Below are 16,399 nucleotides of genomic sequence, written 5' to 3' on the forward strand. Positions count from 1 at the left end.
CCGTCCGGTGATTCTAGCGCCGTACATATCGCGTTGACCATAAGATCTATAATGGCTCTGGGGAAGTCAGCTGTATCTTTTCCCTTCTGCACGCCAACGGATTGGTAGAGACGGTGGGGTGTTGGAGGCACTGCCGCAATAGGTTGGGAAATCCTTTTAAATCCCCATCCATTAGTGATGTTAATCTCTACCATCTATGAAGGATTGTCCGGAGTACACCATGAGTAAAGCCGTATTATCGGGGAAGTCTACCGGAGGTGTACGGTTGGACAAAAGGGTGGGTTTGCGAGTCGCGGAGAAGGCGGTGTGGACTTGGATCTTACACCTGGCCTCACACCAAAGGAAGTGTGGACGGGAAAGAATTCGCTCGGTTGGCAACAAGGATAAGGTCTCTTATGGGAAAAGTAACGCACCTCTGCGAGAGGATACCGAATTGTGATTGTCACTCCCTGTTCCGGGAAGGGAACTGCGAACGCGGCAGGAAAGGAACTCCACGAAGTTCTGGTCAACCTGTGAAGACTGACGGGCATAGTTTTCAGAATAAAATAAACCTTTTGAAGAAATGATTATGAAAACCTGCATTGGCCTATGACTTTCAGGTCTATGGCTGTAGCTAGTGCATGATACACATATTTCCTAATATGAACTTGCTGAGTACGCTCGTACTCATTCTATCTCGTTTGAACCCCCTTCTTAGAGCAAGGCACCGAAGGAGAAACTATCGTGGAACTCGAAGACAAAGGAGTCAACCGCAACGAGATGAAGAATCCAATCAAAGAAGTCAATGGAGTCAACTTCGCATCGGTTATAATGGAAACCTAGACTAGTAATAGAAGGGAATCTTTCCCTAATCCTAGCACCTAAGTAGCTAGATTTCTATAGCAAGCCAAGTAGCTCTTGAACTTGAGTTAGCAATAAGATAGATTACGAGTCGTTCTTCTGGAGCTTTATTTGAAGTTTTACCTCACTGTAAAGTAGGAGGTCGTGTGGATCTTATGTAAACTATTCGTGTGTACTTCTATAGACATACCTTGGACTCGCATATGTTTCTGTTGTACCACTCTGAGAGATGTAATATGGGTGGAACGGTGTTTCACTTGTGTTATGTCAACGACTTGTGTACTACACCATGCAGTGGTACGCTGGGTCATCACAGATGCCTTGTCCTCCTAGGATTCCATGTAGTAGCTCGGATCTTGTCTCCACCAAAGTTCCCTCTTGAGAACTGATCTGGGGTGGTTTTTCTTGGTTTCGTGGAGCTGTGTGTGCTCGATCTATAATCCGTATGTGGGAGGTGAAATTATTTGATGAGGCGGTGCTCCTGGAGGGTGGTACGTACGGACGGTACGGGCGGGCTCTGCCCATACCGATGCCCGTTAAAGTTCCTGGAGGCTGTTCTTGCATTGCCCTTTCGCCCAGACGCATAATTAAGTGCAAAAATAATTTCTATCATGTCAAAATGCAAAAAATGACAGTTTTCATTGATATTTCATTATTAACTTATTATTTTAAGATCTTATGTAGACAAGCGTAAAAGAGCGCGGTAGCACGGTGAAATACAAAAATCCTACCACTACTTGATGATAACTTGATAAAATAGTAACGCAAAACATGCTAAAAATGCACTCATCATGTAGCTCAAAATACAACATATTTTCCTCCAAAATTCCTACCGAACCTTTGGAATGTTTATATGTACGTGGGTATTTAATTTCAAATTTTTTAGAATCCAAAAGGTATGATTTTTAAAAGTAGTGCTCATGTGTCAAAGACATTTTTCGGCTATTTAGACGTTTTAACGGTGCTATAGTGTATTTAGAAGATGAACGCTACACTATGCATAATTTGCTCGCTATGGCGCTAATCTCGATATTACCGACACTAAGCTCGCTATTGTTGTAACCTTATAGCATTATAGCACGTTAAAAAAGTTAAAGAACTAACATCAACCCACGAGCCCTCGATTTCAATCTAGATCAACTCAACCCCAGGTCAACAACCAACTTGTTGCCATTTTCGACTCCCCATGCGCCACAACGGTGGCGCCTACAGCCTCAGTGCCATTCTCCTCTAGCTCTGCCCAACCGCCTACGCGTGGCACGCCCCAACCATAAACACCAGGAGGATGTGGGTCTTGACCATGTGTATGTATTTATGGAATAAATGTGATGAACTTTTAAAACGCAAATGTACAATTTTTAAATGTTTTTTAAAAATAGGAGCACTGGTGCTCATATGTACCAAATTTGCTTCCCGAAATAACACGCTATTTTTTTTCCATGGGTAACACATTGGGCAAGTTTTTATACCAAACTGCATCCCGAATTACAAGTTTATGTACTTGTGGTGCAATTACCTCTTTCGCAAATAACGCCACAACGAGCAAAATTATCATCGGAGTGAGCTCTTGAGATATGTTATTTTTTCCATGGATTATTACGAAATCACCAAAATTGGATCGATTCTCATCAGATTAATAAACAAGCTAGTAGTAGTATTAGGTTAGTCTCCACCGCACGCTAGTCCAACAGCACCGGTGTGCCCCCCGCCCGCCGCCGGCGTCCCCACCCGGCCACGACGGCCGACGTGGACGTGCCGGGGTTAGCTAAGCTAGGCGCCGAAAGTTCCGCGCTGCAGCCAGCCGCCCGTATTCTAATGCAGAGATACCATTTCGCGTACACTACCGGGGCCAGGACAATAGTGGCTTTTGTCGACCGGGTCGCTCGTCTCATGTGCGCTGCCGTGCCGTGACATGGACGGTGGCGTCAAGCTGCGGCCAAGAACGCAAACACGCGGTCAGTGCGGCCGAGTCAACCGGAGCACAGCGGAGCTGGCGGCCTGCATATAAAACTGCTCCGCCTTTTGTCTCTGCTCCGTCTGCTCCAATTTGCCCCCGTCTCGCTCTCACGCTCGCGTCACCCCCGCCACCAGACCTCGACGACCCGATCGGCAGAAATCCCCAATCCGCTCCTCCAGGTATGTTTTCCTCTCCCTCCTGCTTCGATTTGATCCTGTAGAACAGGCCGTTATGGAGATGGTTCTCAACTCCCGGTAGATCGCCGCCTCAGGTGTTGACCTGTGATTTTGCCGGCGGTTTGGGTTCCTGCTTGCGATCCATGGCAAGTTAATTCGTGCTGCTTGCTATGCAGCTAGCTGTGGTCGACGATGATGTTTGATCATCGACCTCGATTAGGAGTAGGATTGGTATGCATGGCGCCGTTGATTCCGTAGGATCTTTCCGGGATCTTTATCCGCTGCTGATCCCCCGTTGACCGTTCGGCACATGACCAGTGAGCCGGGAACCAGCAGAATCTTCCTAATTTAACATGTCACCTGCCAAAGATTCGATCATTCTCGCGATATGTGTGTATGGTACTACTACCGTGATTGGCGATTATTACGAATCAGATCCCCTCGCAGCTGTGAGTAGTATAGAACAACTTTGCGTGACGGCTGACTGAGTATCCTGCGTTTTCCTTGGGTCAACGAGCTAGCTTTCTGATGCTGAAAACCATGGAAGCCCTTGAAACTTATCCAACTCGAAATCTTCTGAAAAGAACTCCTTTTGCAGAGAAACGCTTGAGAAATGGCCGAAGAGGATGTCCAGCCTATCGTGTGTGACAATGGCACGGGGATGGTCAAGGTTGGTTTTCCTGTCACCATGTCAACCCTGCAGTATTCAGTTAGCGTGTGCAGACTCTTCCACTCTGCCTGCTCTCTTACATTTCATTTCAGCGAATTGACCATCCATTCTTTCTCCGGTGTCAAACTGCAGGCGGGTTTCGCCGGCGACGATGCGCCGAGGGCCGTCTTCCCGAGCATCGTGGGCAGGCCGCGCCACACGGGCGTCATGGTCGGCATGGGGCAGAAGGACGCGTACGTGGGCGACGAGGCGCAGTCGAAGCGAGGTATCCTCACCCTCAAGTACCCGATCGAGCACGGCATCGTGGGAAACTGGGACGACATGGAGAAGATATGGCACCACACCTTCTACAACGAGCTGCGGGTGGCGCCCGAGGAGCACCCCGTGCTGCTCACGGAGGCGCCCATGAACCCCAAGGCCAACCGGGAGAAGATGACCCAGATCATGTTCGAGACCTTCAACTGCCCCGCCATGTACGTCGCCATCCAGGCCGTGCTCTCCCTCTACGCCAGCGGCCGGACCACCGGCATCGTCATGGACTCCGGCGACGGCGTCAGCCACACCGTGCCCATCTACGAGGGCTTCACCCTCCCGCACGCCATCATCCGGCTCGACCTCGCCGGCCGCGACCTCACGGACAGCCTCATGAAGATCATGACGGAGCGGGGCTACTCCTTCACCACCACCGCCGAGCGGGAAATCGTCAGGGACATCAAGGAGAAGCTCGCCTACGTCGCCCTCGACTACGAGCAGGAGCTCGAGACCGCCAGGACCAGCTCCTCCGTCGAGAAGAACTACGAGCTGCCCGACGGCCAGGTCATCACCATCGGGGCAGAGAGGTTCAGGTGCCCCGAGGTGCTCTTCCAGCCCTCCATGATCGGGATGGAAATCGCGGGCATCCATGAGGCCACCTACAACTCCATCATGAAGTGCGACGTGGATATCAGGAAGGATCTGTACGGCAATATCGTGCTCAGTGGTGGGTCTACCATGTTCCCTGGGATTGCTGACCGTATGAACAAGGAGATCACTGCACTCGCGCCCAGCAGCATGAAGATCAAGGTCGTCGCTCCGCCGGAGAGGAAGTACAGTGTCTGGATTGGTGGCTCCATCCTCGCTTCTCTCAGTACCTTCCAGCAGGTAACCATTATTCTTTTCCTAGATAATGTTTTCTTACTGCTGTTTTTAATTACCCTACAAGACTAGTAATGGCATATACGTGTTTGTGTCACAGATGTGGATCTCCAAGGCAGAGTACGACGAATCTGGTCCATCCATCGTCCACATGAAGTGCTTCTGAGTTCATCACCGAGTATACCCGTCTCTGAGTTGCTTGAGGTCAGATTGCAGATTCTTGAATGTGTCCCGTGGTCTCCACAAACATCAATGTCCTGTCTTAGTCACTCGGTATCTGCTGGCAGTGTGAAGAAATTTGTAGGTCTTCAGGGTCGTTAGTCGGTCGGTCCAACAACGGAGTTGAACCGGGGAAGGTTGTCGCGCATGCATTTGGAGTCATTTCAGCTGGTTTCTGTTCTTGCCAGAAGAAAAAAAAGAAAAAGAAAAAAGGAAGTTGGTTTCAGCAATTCAGCTCGTGCATGTGCTGAAAACCTGAAACAGAGTGTGCTTTTGTAGCCAGCTCCCCGGCGTGGGTGTTTGATGCTTGTACCTCTAGTAGGCGCTTTTCTTGTGAAGATATTTTGTCAAGACATTTGCCATGTTCTCGTGTGTATTCTATTTATACTTAAGCATTGGAATTTCATTGTATCTCACTTAGTATGGTTGGAATTTTATCAGGTAGGGGCATTTTGAATCGCACATGGGATCCCCTCGACCCGTCCACTAACCAATTGACAAGAAGGGGAATGGCACAATATCTTAGGCATAAAAACCCAAAAAAACTGAAGAAATTTTCAAGAAAGATCAGAATTTTGAGATAATTTTGAGATTCTAGAAACTTTCAAAGAAATGTTGGCCATTAGTTTAAATTTTTGCTTGGTTTATGTAAGATTCACCTAAAAAAGTATTCTCAACAGATCTCTAAATTTTGCATTGATTACTCTAGGAAATTCGGAGAAAATTTTGGCCAATGGTTTTACCGCTTTTAAAATTTAAGTAATATTCACCTAAATTTTGGTCAAGTTTCAAACTTCTCAAAATAAACTAAACAATTATAGTAATTTACTCAATTGTCACATAATTGTAAGAAAATTTAACTGGCCTTTTGAAAGCTTGCTCGGTTTTAAGTAAGATGTAACCAAATTTAGGTCAATTTTTTCATACTTCTAAGAAAATAATAGAACATTCCAGAAAATCACTTTTGTAGATTAATTGGGGATTCTTGACATAATTTTGACCAATCGATCACAATTTTGTTCACTTTAAATAAGATTCATCAACATTTTTTTTGTCAAATTACAAACAAAAATAAATTAAATCACTATGTGTTGATGAAGCAATTGTGACCAGCCATTTAAAGTTTGCTTAGTTTATGTAAGATTCACAGTTTATTGATCAATTTGGGAAATTTTAGAAGTTTTCATAGTTTATGTAAGATACGTCCTAATTTTGATCGAACTTCCCAAAAATATCCAGTAACTTACTCCTTTACTAATTCAATCAGAAAGGAAGAACACAGGTGGATGACATGTTGATGTAGCTAGGGTTGTTCCACATGAGCATTGGTGTGTGGTATCTACACCTATCCACAACAAATTATGCAGATTTTGTAGCAAATCTAAATAGTAGGTAACATTTGGGCAGAGAGAGCACCAAAAAGTGATGGCTTCTGCAATTTCCCACTAAACAAACTAGAACTCAACGAAACACGGAAGTGAAAGCAAATACAAATCTAGGGAACTAAACAAAAGTGTATAGATTAGAGCAAGCACGATAGGCAACCCAAACAAGTGTACATTTAGCCAACTTCGATGCATGCACATACTATGTGACGGAGAGGAAACATAGCGCCCAAGTTTCCCCCATGACCCTAGGATCAACCACCATGAAGATCAAACGGGGTTGGAGGAGCGTTGGACACCTCGCTTGTAGGATTACCACTAGGCTAGAGGGGTTCGCAGCAGAAAACAATTATTTTTCTAACTAGCGTACTCCGAATACTCATATATGTCTAAGAGTAATGTTGTAACGGAGAATGTTTCACTAACGTACCCTCGTAGACCGAAAGCGGTCAACATTCCGTCAGAACGTGGATGATGTAGTTGTACTTCGTCGCCGACCTCAGGTTCGTGATGATCCTCGTACAACGATAGCCGCTACAAATGGCATCACCTCTGTGGTCTCGCACACGTACGTTGTCCAGCGATGACTCCCGGTTCTCCGATCCAGCCGAGAGTGCGGAAGTAGATCCCTTGTATCGGAACACCAACATCACGATGGCGTACTGGGATGGAATTGACCCCCACGTGCACAGCGAGAGAGGGGGGAGGGAGTGGCGCTTGGAGGGGGCTCTCCTTTATCCTCGTGACAATTGTGTGTTCCCTCTCCCTTATATAAAGGGAAGGGGAAGGGGGTGCGGCTGGCCAAGGGATGGGGGCGGCGGTGGCCCAAGGTGGCCCCATGCACCCCAAAACACTAACCCTAAGACGCCCCACTCCTTTGGCCCAGGGGCGCTGATGGCTCCCAAGTGCATGAGATCAGTTGTAGTACTTTTCAGTAAGAAAGATTATCGAGCCCATGAGAAGCTGAAGGTATTGGTTAGCACGTTTGACAAGTAAACCATAAAAAAAATGTAATAGTTTTGGTGTTTTGAGTATATAGTTTGCAATAAAGTAAAGTACTGAAAGTAAATAGCAATATGTAAATGCTCTCAATAAGAGAAAGCCTAATCTCTATAGAGCAAGAGAACAAGCTCAAGTCTGTGTAAACTTATATGTGACAAAGTGTTTCCGAGGGTTGCATGGATAGACTAGTATGAACGAAATCCTGAGCAATATGCATCATCTTAGCTCCAATGTGGTAAAGTTTTAATCACGGAGATGAACAAAACCTTGGAGGAGCCTAACATCGTGTAGGGAGGCGGTGTGGTCGCCTCAGGCAAGGCCTCGTTGGACAGGGCGGCCTCATAGGGGCTGGAGGGGTTACGTGATTGGTTTGTGTTTTAATCAGCGTCGGACTGACTGTTTTAGCCGTAAACATGGATGAGAGGTGAACCGTAGGATACATGTTAGACGGGGATTTGCTCCCCCGGGTCTTTTCATGTTGGTAGGTTGAAGTGTAGCTTGTGGTTGTTGTGTAGTTCTAGTTTAATCGAACCATCTGATTTTTATCTCTTTTATCCTCTGAACTATATTCAAGCCACTGCTTTGTAGTAACTTTTTGCTGTTGTACACAGATAATCAAAATATCTAACCACCTTTTACCTTAATTTCAGATTCACAAGTTGCTGCTGATCTTTGAAAATCAGTACCCGGGTTTACGTCTGCAGACCTCTCATGAGTACTTTTGTAGTTCAGCATGCACAACTGGACCCAGATCATACATGTAAAAACCTAAAAGAATAAAGTACACATTTTGAGTGAGGGAGAAATTGGGTTACACAAATAGTCTGTGATGTATTGGCCCTATCACTAGAGAACACAACAGGATTACAGAACCGCTGCATTGGCACTTGATTTAGGTGACACGATCAGTATCTTCCCCTTCGATGACGGCGCTCCAGTGGAGCTCCGAAGTGGATCTGCTGCCTCCTTTGCGCTCGCAGCTCTGGGCAGCTGCCGTGGGCGACTTCCCCTCGCCGGAGATCGAAGACGACGTCTTTGGCTTTTCATGATCTGGATTCAGCTCGAGTTGAAGCAAGCGTGCAATGTGGCCGGAGGAGTAGGATGGAGGCTCTCCGCGGCGGCGGCGCGCCATCGGTGCGTTCTGCTTCTCGTCGGTGGCTTCGCTTTACAGAAGAAGGGTTTGGTTGTAATCTTATGTTTCCTGGAGGTCCTTTCTGTAATTATCTTGCTTTAATGGAATGGCCATTTCTTCGCAAAAAAAAAATAGGTGACACGATCAGTAGTACAATATACGATACCATACCTACCATTGGCGCATCAACTGCCACCGCGCCACCCAAATCCAATATGTATGCCTTTTTACTGATGGACTGAATTTCTGGGGTGCTCGATTAGCTATTACACCCCTATACTGTTGGTTGCATGTGCTTGGGATATTTTCCCTGTAATTTCATTATTTTGGAAACCATACTTGATTGTACACTGTTGTCCGGACTACACATTTTGTTCCTTGAGGTTGTTCAGAGTGAAGCAATTTTCCACAAATGACTCTTTAGTCCTACTTTTCGTTTAATTCTCTGAAGATGCTCTATGTAGAACTCGTGTGCATGCGATGTCATGCTCAACTATTGCAACGTCGGCACTCCTGTATCCCGCTGTTAGTCGGTCCCTGCGGAGCATCTCCCTTGGCGGACGTGTTCGTGTTTTAGATTGCAACACAAAGTACACTAACCAAAGGACAAATACGTGTACACAAATACGGAAGTACATTGTGCACTGAAAATCAAAGTACAAATACATAGAAACAAATTACGAACAAACTATGATACAAGTATAAGTGTAATAATTTTAGAAGTATAATTTTCCGTCAAAACCTATCAACATGGATTTAGTTTCGAAGATGTCAACGTAACGAGTTCAAAAATAAAAATGATTCGTAATTTGAATGAACGGTTCTCGCGATTTTGTTTTGAACTTTAGATTCAAAAATAGAAGGGAAAATTTTACTCGCACCGCTCCGTGTCCCTCTCAACTTCAACGAAAAAGGAGTACACTTGAATATAAACCCGAGTACATCCTTTTTTGGGAGTATATTTTGTTCTTGAAACCTATTTACATGGGATTAGTGTTAAAGATCTTGGCGCGACGAGCTCAAAAGTGAAAAAGGTTTATAATTAGGTCAAAAGGTTCTATAGAGATGTCGCTTTGAAATTTCGGATTCAAAAATAAAATGAAGAAACAGTACTCCCACGATCCCACCCCTTTCGTGTCCACCTCTCTCATCCTAATCCTACTATGCTCCTCGTTGCGACACTTGATGAACATGCAGACACTAGCGAGGGATCAGGCGAAGAAGAAAAATGCGACACTTTGCAGGTTGAGAAAGCACTCAGAAACCAACCTTCGAGAAAGTCGGCATTTTTCTAGTGATTTCCAACAAGAAGACCTGAGGCTGTGATGGGTTACTCTCTGATCAGCTTTAGGCCCATTCGTGCATGCAACAAGGCTACACAAAACCACCGTTTTCTTCTTCTTTTGTTCTTGGGGAAGGAAACCCACCAGGATGGTGTTCCTGGGCCGTAACGTTGTACTAGTACTAGGAAATAGTTTTGCTGATCTGTTCTCATGGACGCTAACGTGGTGTCTCTTCTGATGATCTGATCATGGCCTCACCGGGTCAATTAAGCCAGAAAATATCTAGTCAACTCCAAACCAAGTTACATGTGACAAACATCAAACGGAGCCAATCCTCCTGCGCTCACTTTCTAACCGGCGCGAGTGCGATCCGAGCTCGCACATTTTACAGCGGAGCTGCACGAGTAAAATGCAGGCCATTAGTCACCCACCAGGCCACCAACACTATCCCTCGTCCTCTTCCTCAGATGGTCGCGATTTTCGCTGCAACGGCTGGCCAACTAACGAACCATGGATCTTCTCACTCACCGCGCATGAAAATTCTCATGCCTCGTGACTCGGACGTCAACCTTACACAAAATTTTACTGCTCAATTGGACCATGAATGCAACACGGAGCGCAGCAATTGGAGCTCAGTACGGCCTCACTGACAAACTAATCACCGCACTATGGCCGAATCCAACGTTAACCGAACTCCCCGAGTTTAACAAGTCCAATAATTGCCTTTCTCCAGATCGTCAACCTCAAAGTAGCATTCTTTCGGAAAGTCTGACGCAAATGCAATCGTTGCTCCGCTGACGCTGGAAGTCTGGGCATGATACCCCGTTGGTGCTTTCACCACTCGAGGATTGATAAGATGATATGCAAATATGCGGACACCGTAATAAGCATGCGTGTAGACAGTGTAGTGCATGGGAGGGGTGTCTGTATGCTCGGTTACTTTGAACGATAGTGGCAGCAAAAAATTACCTAGCTAGGAGGCACATGATTGTTGCAGCGTGAAGCACTCATGCTGCATCACACATGCTCGAACCCATTGTATGTGGAACCTCCAGCTAGCTCCCACTCTGCCAGCTGCGCGGAGGAAGTTTTGAGCCCTATGGTGCTGGTGTTCATTGGTCCTTGTTGTATGGTTAGCCTGGTTTTTTGCTAAGTAACAAGACATCTTCTTCTTAATAAATAGATAAATATATAGCTTTTGTCTTTGTTTGAAAAAGGAAAAATTAAAATGTTTCCAGCAAAGAATGCATTGATATGGGTTCTCATGTTCAGCTTGTACGCAAGTTGTACCTAAATGCATAGCAGATAGTCGGTTGTGTAAATTTAACCATAAGAGCATGTCTAACAGACCCCTAAAAGGCCCAATCCCGTAAAATAACCGCCGATATACGGGGTAGAGCTCTACCCGGCCGTCTAGCAGACCCCGTAAATCCGCCCCCTGTATCGATTTTTTTCAATTTTGGCTACGGGGCGGCTCCTCGCCTCCCTACAAGTACGGGGTGGGAGGCTGAATACAGGGCCAACCCCCCACTTGTGACGTGCTGAACTTTCAGAAAATCACAACTGCTTCCGCCTCGTTGACTCTCCTGCACGCACCCAATCGTGCCATGCCCTACACCGGCCTACGGCCGCGCCCTGCCTGCGGAGTCCCACGCATGCGGCACCGTCTGGGGCGCCCTCCGGTCCCCGCATCCTGGTGTGCCATGCCGCCGTTGATCTACAGTTGCGCGGGTGTGCTCCGCCATGGAGCCCCGCTGGTGCTCCCATATGCGCGCATGGTGGGTCTCCCCTGCCTTCGGCGACCGCGCCTGGGCGCGGCTGGTGTGTGCGCGTGGCCTGGGACCAAGCGACGCTGCTGGCACTCGTTCGTGCCTCGCGTCGGTCGCGGTAGGGGGCCGTGGCGGGCGGGGGCGGCCGGCCCACGGTCGGTGGCGGCGAGCAGGGGCGGCGGCGGGGGGCAGCGGCCGGCCGGGGCGGGGCAGGGCCCGGGGTAGGGGCAGGGGCAGCTGGAGGAGGAAGAAGGAGAGGAGGAAGAAGAGGAAAAAAAGAAAAAAAATTAATTTGGTATATTCTAGAAATATGCCCTTTTACGTTTAGGGATACGGGGTCTCCTAGCTCGGACGAGTTTTCGGCCGATCGAAATCGAATACAGAGCCCTCTACTAGTGTTATACGGGGCAGAAATTTAGGGGATCTTTTAGACATGCTCTAAGTACTATATTTTTTTTATGTTTATTGAGCTATACTAAAATCTGCTCCACCAATGTCGGGGATAAGTGGGGCTGGACCATATTCCTACGGTACACACGGATATGCACCCCTTTCAGTCCATGGCGCCCATGATGACCACGACGTGAAGGCCTGCACCTAGAAGCTACAACCAATCTAACATGTTGTGCCACCCAAGACTTCCCTGAACACAACCCCCCACCACGCAATGAAGGAAGATTGCAGGGTTAACTTAATATGCAAGACATTCAAGACCTGATGTGCATCATGTAGACACCTATCATCAACTCACTCACTCACGCACTCACACAAGCAAAGAAAACCATTCATCCAAAAGTCAAGCTTCACATCTATGCCTAAGTCGAGGCTCTAGGTGTCGTAGTATCCATAGCCATAAACCCTAGATTAATCTAGGTGCTTCTATAAACTTGATGAGTTTCACCTTGTAATAGACTATTGGCCCGAGACTCCACCGAATAAATAAACACACTTTCAATTTTTGGGAAAGTGATTCCCGATGGACCATAAATCAATCCTTCGTCAATCCACACAAGGACAAAAATATTAGTTAGGAAGCAAGTAGTATTTAATTTGTTAACTAGAAACACTATTCACTCTTGTTAAGTGTTATCATCAGCTTACGAGTGAGCTATAATTTTGACGCTTGGGTCATCTCCTTTGCTTAATTTACTTAATCATTATTTACTTAATTTGCAATTTGAACAACCCAAATACTATTCAGCAATTCAGACAATTTGTTGTTATATTCTTGCTCTTTACTAGGTTCCGCACTCTCACTTATCGAAAAATAATCATAAACAATCTTCTACAATTGTAGGAATCGGCGTTACCTATGGACCCGACCGAGTGCTAACCAATATGAAATTAGAAGAAATTGATGTGATCATGGCTATGGGGCCTACAAAATCTATACTAACAAAAACAATCGTAGGTTAGCCTTTTAATAGTAGCCCAGGAGTATCCGAAAGAAACTTAGTAAAGGGGACAAGATACTCCTCCACTGAGAGTGGATTTTGTACACCCACGCATGGGTGTGGGTGTTTCTGTCACCGTCCATTGTGCTTTGAGATTCGGATAAAAAGAGGAGAGAGAAAGGAATCTTTCCATCTACCATGGTGGGCACGAATCTCAAGGAATAAATGGACGGTGATGGAAACACCCACACCCATGCGTGGGTGTACAAAAGTATTTCCGCTCCTCCATTTTTATTTACTTTATGTTCTATGTTTAGTTAAAGTCAAATTTTGTTAGGTTTTACAACAAATAAGTAAAAATATACCAATATCCACATTACCAAATGCATATAATATGACAATATACTTTATGAAGATTCTAATACTATGGATTTTGCATTGTAAATATTGATATATTTTCTAAATATTTGGTTAAACTTTACAAATTTTGATTTTGACTAAACCTAAAATGCAAATTAATTGTGAAGGGAGGAAGTACTATAATAAATTGGGCTCTCATTACTTCTAGGCCGAGCCGTATATCTAATTGGGCTACCATGTCTTTTTGCGGCAACGGGAAGGATCACTGTGTGAAGTGTTTCATATGGCATCCAAGGGTGACCTATTAACAAGTATATTTTTTATATAAATCTAAAAAATTTATACTAAACTGTTATGTGTCACAAAATAGAAATGTTTGCATGTTTCAAAAGAATGTCCACCTATTAGAGAAAAACATGGTACCAAACAAATAGTCATACATTCCAAAAACTATGTTCGTATAGAAAAGTTGTTTTCTTAAAAAAAAGTTTATGAATAATAGAAAAAGTAGTAAAAATGAGATTGAAGTAATAATTGAATAAAAAGAATTAATGTATGAGAAGAGCTACACTTCATGTTTCATAAAGGTGGCATTCATGTTGGTATTTCAATTTTTTTTCAAGTATTCAAGGTAGTAGCTGATATAAATAAATTGAACAAGACAAAAAATAGAAAAATATAATTTGAATGAAAAATAAACGAAAATATAGGAAGAAAAACATAGAGCAAGAAAAAAATATGGAACCAAAAAATAAAACGAAATATAGACAGGAAAATAAGAAAGGAGAAGAGGAAAAACAGAAATAAAATATCTTATTGGGCCGGCCCATCCGCCGGTATCTTCTATCAGGCTTCATAAATTCACCTGTTTCTTGGAGGAATGAAATCCACCAGCTTAAGGATCCTGGGCCGTAATGTCGTGCACTGTGAAAACGTTGCCGATATATTTTTGCTGACGTCTCTTCTCATGGCCTCACTAGGTCAGTTAAGCTATAAATATCTAGTCAACTCCATTCCGAAGTTCCATGTGATAAACATAAGACGGGGCCATCTCATTTTCCACTCTCGAGCTCACTTTGTACCAAGTGCGATCCCATCCGAGCTCGGAGATTTTACAGCAGAGCTACACGAGTAAAAATGCAGGTCATTAGTCAGCCCCCAATACAACAATCCATCCACCTCCTCCTACGATGATCGTGATTTTTTCTGCATACGACTGGCCAACTAACGAGCTACTACGACCGTATCTACGAGCTGAGTCACCCTTTTCAATTTTCATGCATCCTGAGTTCGTGGCTCGGAGTTGGACGTCAATTCCTTGTACGGTTTCTACCGATTGGACCACGAAATGCAACACGGAGCGCAGCAATTGGAGCTCGTTCGACCTCCCTGACGAATTCTAGGCGGCCGCACTACCGTCCGTTCGATCGTTAACCGAACTCCTCGAGTTTAACAAGTCCAATAATTGCCTTTCTCCATCTCCTCAAAGCAGCAATCTTGGGGAAAGTCTGACGCAAATTCTAACACCTGCTCCCCTGACGCTGGAAGTACGTGATGGTGATACTCCGTTGGTGCTTTCAGCACTCGAGGGCCTAATAAGGTGATACGCATATATGCCTGCCTTGCCCGGGCGTCTATAAACCATGTGTGCCTAGTGGGAGAGGTGTCTGTATGCTGTGTTACTTTGAACATATATAATGGCTGCATTATTGGCAACAGAAAACTATCGAGCCTGGACTGCAGACAGCCGCTGTTGCAGCACACTGGCTTGAAGCTTCCGGTTACGGTAGTGGAAGGCCTCAGGAGAACCCATTACGGCAATGATTGTGGCGGCGAAAAAGAGATCGCGTGGGAATTAAACCTGCAGCTAAGCTCCCACTCTGGCCGGAATGCGACTTGCGAGCAGGAAGTTTCGAGCTACGAGTTAGAATCGTGCTTCATGCCTCCCCGTTTTGACTTGGTGACGAGCTAGACTGCACTGGAAAAAACTCACGATTTCCGCTCTAAGAGACTACGACGGTGATTTGCCAGAAATTATAGACGGTCAAATGTGGCACAAGGTATTGTGGAAGCAGGGAAGAAAGGTTGTTTTGTTGGTCTAGCTTTGGAGTGTCGTGCGTTGAGCGAAAACTGGGTCGGCGGAAAGAGAGTTCATACTAGGCTACTAGCTAACCTGACAGCCTTCAGATGAAAGTTTATGCTGTCTCATGACCTGGTTAGTTTTTTTTTCCAAAATGAGGAACTTTACCCCCGCTATGCCTTTTTTTGTGTGCATAGTTTTAGAGTAGGCTTGTGCTCATACACCCCCAAGACTGAAATATTTTCTGAGTGAAACAAAAAAAGTTCACAAATCATGGGTTGCTTAAAGTTGCCACAAGAATGAGCCAACGAAAAAAAAACATACAAGAAAACGTCTATGCATCTTGTATCCTCATAGATTGCCGCCAGCCTGGTTTAAGATAGTTCGTACGAACTCCACCAACCGATTGCATCCAGTATGCAAACCCTCACAAGAGCTAGTTAGTTGAACCTGTCAAATATTGTGGTGGTATTCGTGATGTTGAAGGGAAACCAATATGATGCTACATAATCCTGGTCCTCTGAGCTTCCCAAGGCCAAGCGAGACCATGAGCGCTTTACACGGTGAAAAAAACTGAAAATCCATCTTACTTTCACGTTTTAAATATGATCACATGTTGGTTGTCCCTTGCAGCTAGGGTTGTGGGGCAACCAAGCCATGCGGTGTTGTGGCTTGCGAGCAAGCGGGGAATGCTAGGCGGCAACCTTCAAAGGAGGTAGCATTACGTGTGGCCTTGTGGGTTAACGGGTGTGGGGCGGAGGCGCATTCTTCAAGGGTACATTCTTGGCTGCCAGTGTCGGGGCGACGCAGGATTGGCTTGTCTCCTATCCAAACAATGGCAGCCGTATGATGCTTTGCGAAGCGTCTTTCGTGCTCTTTCGGGAGCGGTGGACATTCTTCTTTGATGATATTCTTGTAATGTGCTAGTGTGTTTAGTGGTACATTTTGTAGTAATTTCCCGTCACTAGTCCATTGGTAGGGACTCTGTTCCATTTTAA

The 16,399-nt window shown here is 45.5% G+C and overlaps 1 protein-coding gene across 1 annotated transcript; it reads left to right on the forward strand.

The window, feature by feature from the left end:
* The first annotated feature begins 2,862 nt into the window (after positions 1–2,862).
* On the forward strand, positions 2,863–5,407 carry LOC124666867 (actin-7-like). Its single transcript, XM_047204192.1, has 4 exons — positions 2,863–2,976; positions 3,572–3,643; positions 3,776–4,783; positions 4,878–5,407. Exons 2-4 carry the CDS (start codon positions 3,587–3,589, stop codon positions 4,941–4,943), a joined length of 1,131 nt encoding a protein of 376 aa, XP_047060148.1. The 5' UTR covers positions 2,863–2,976; positions 3,572–3,586; the 3' UTR covers positions 4,944–5,407.
* The last annotated feature ends 10,992 nt before the right edge of the window (positions 5,408–16,399 follow it).

This window comes from Lolium rigidum, chromosome 6 (genome assembly GCF_022539505.1).
Source record: "Lolium rigidum isolate FL_2022 chromosome 6, APGP_CSIRO_Lrig_0.1, whole genome shotgun sequence".
Classification (NCBI taxonomy): Eukaryota; Viridiplantae; Streptophyta; class Magnoliopsida; order Poales; family Poaceae; genus Lolium; species Lolium rigidum.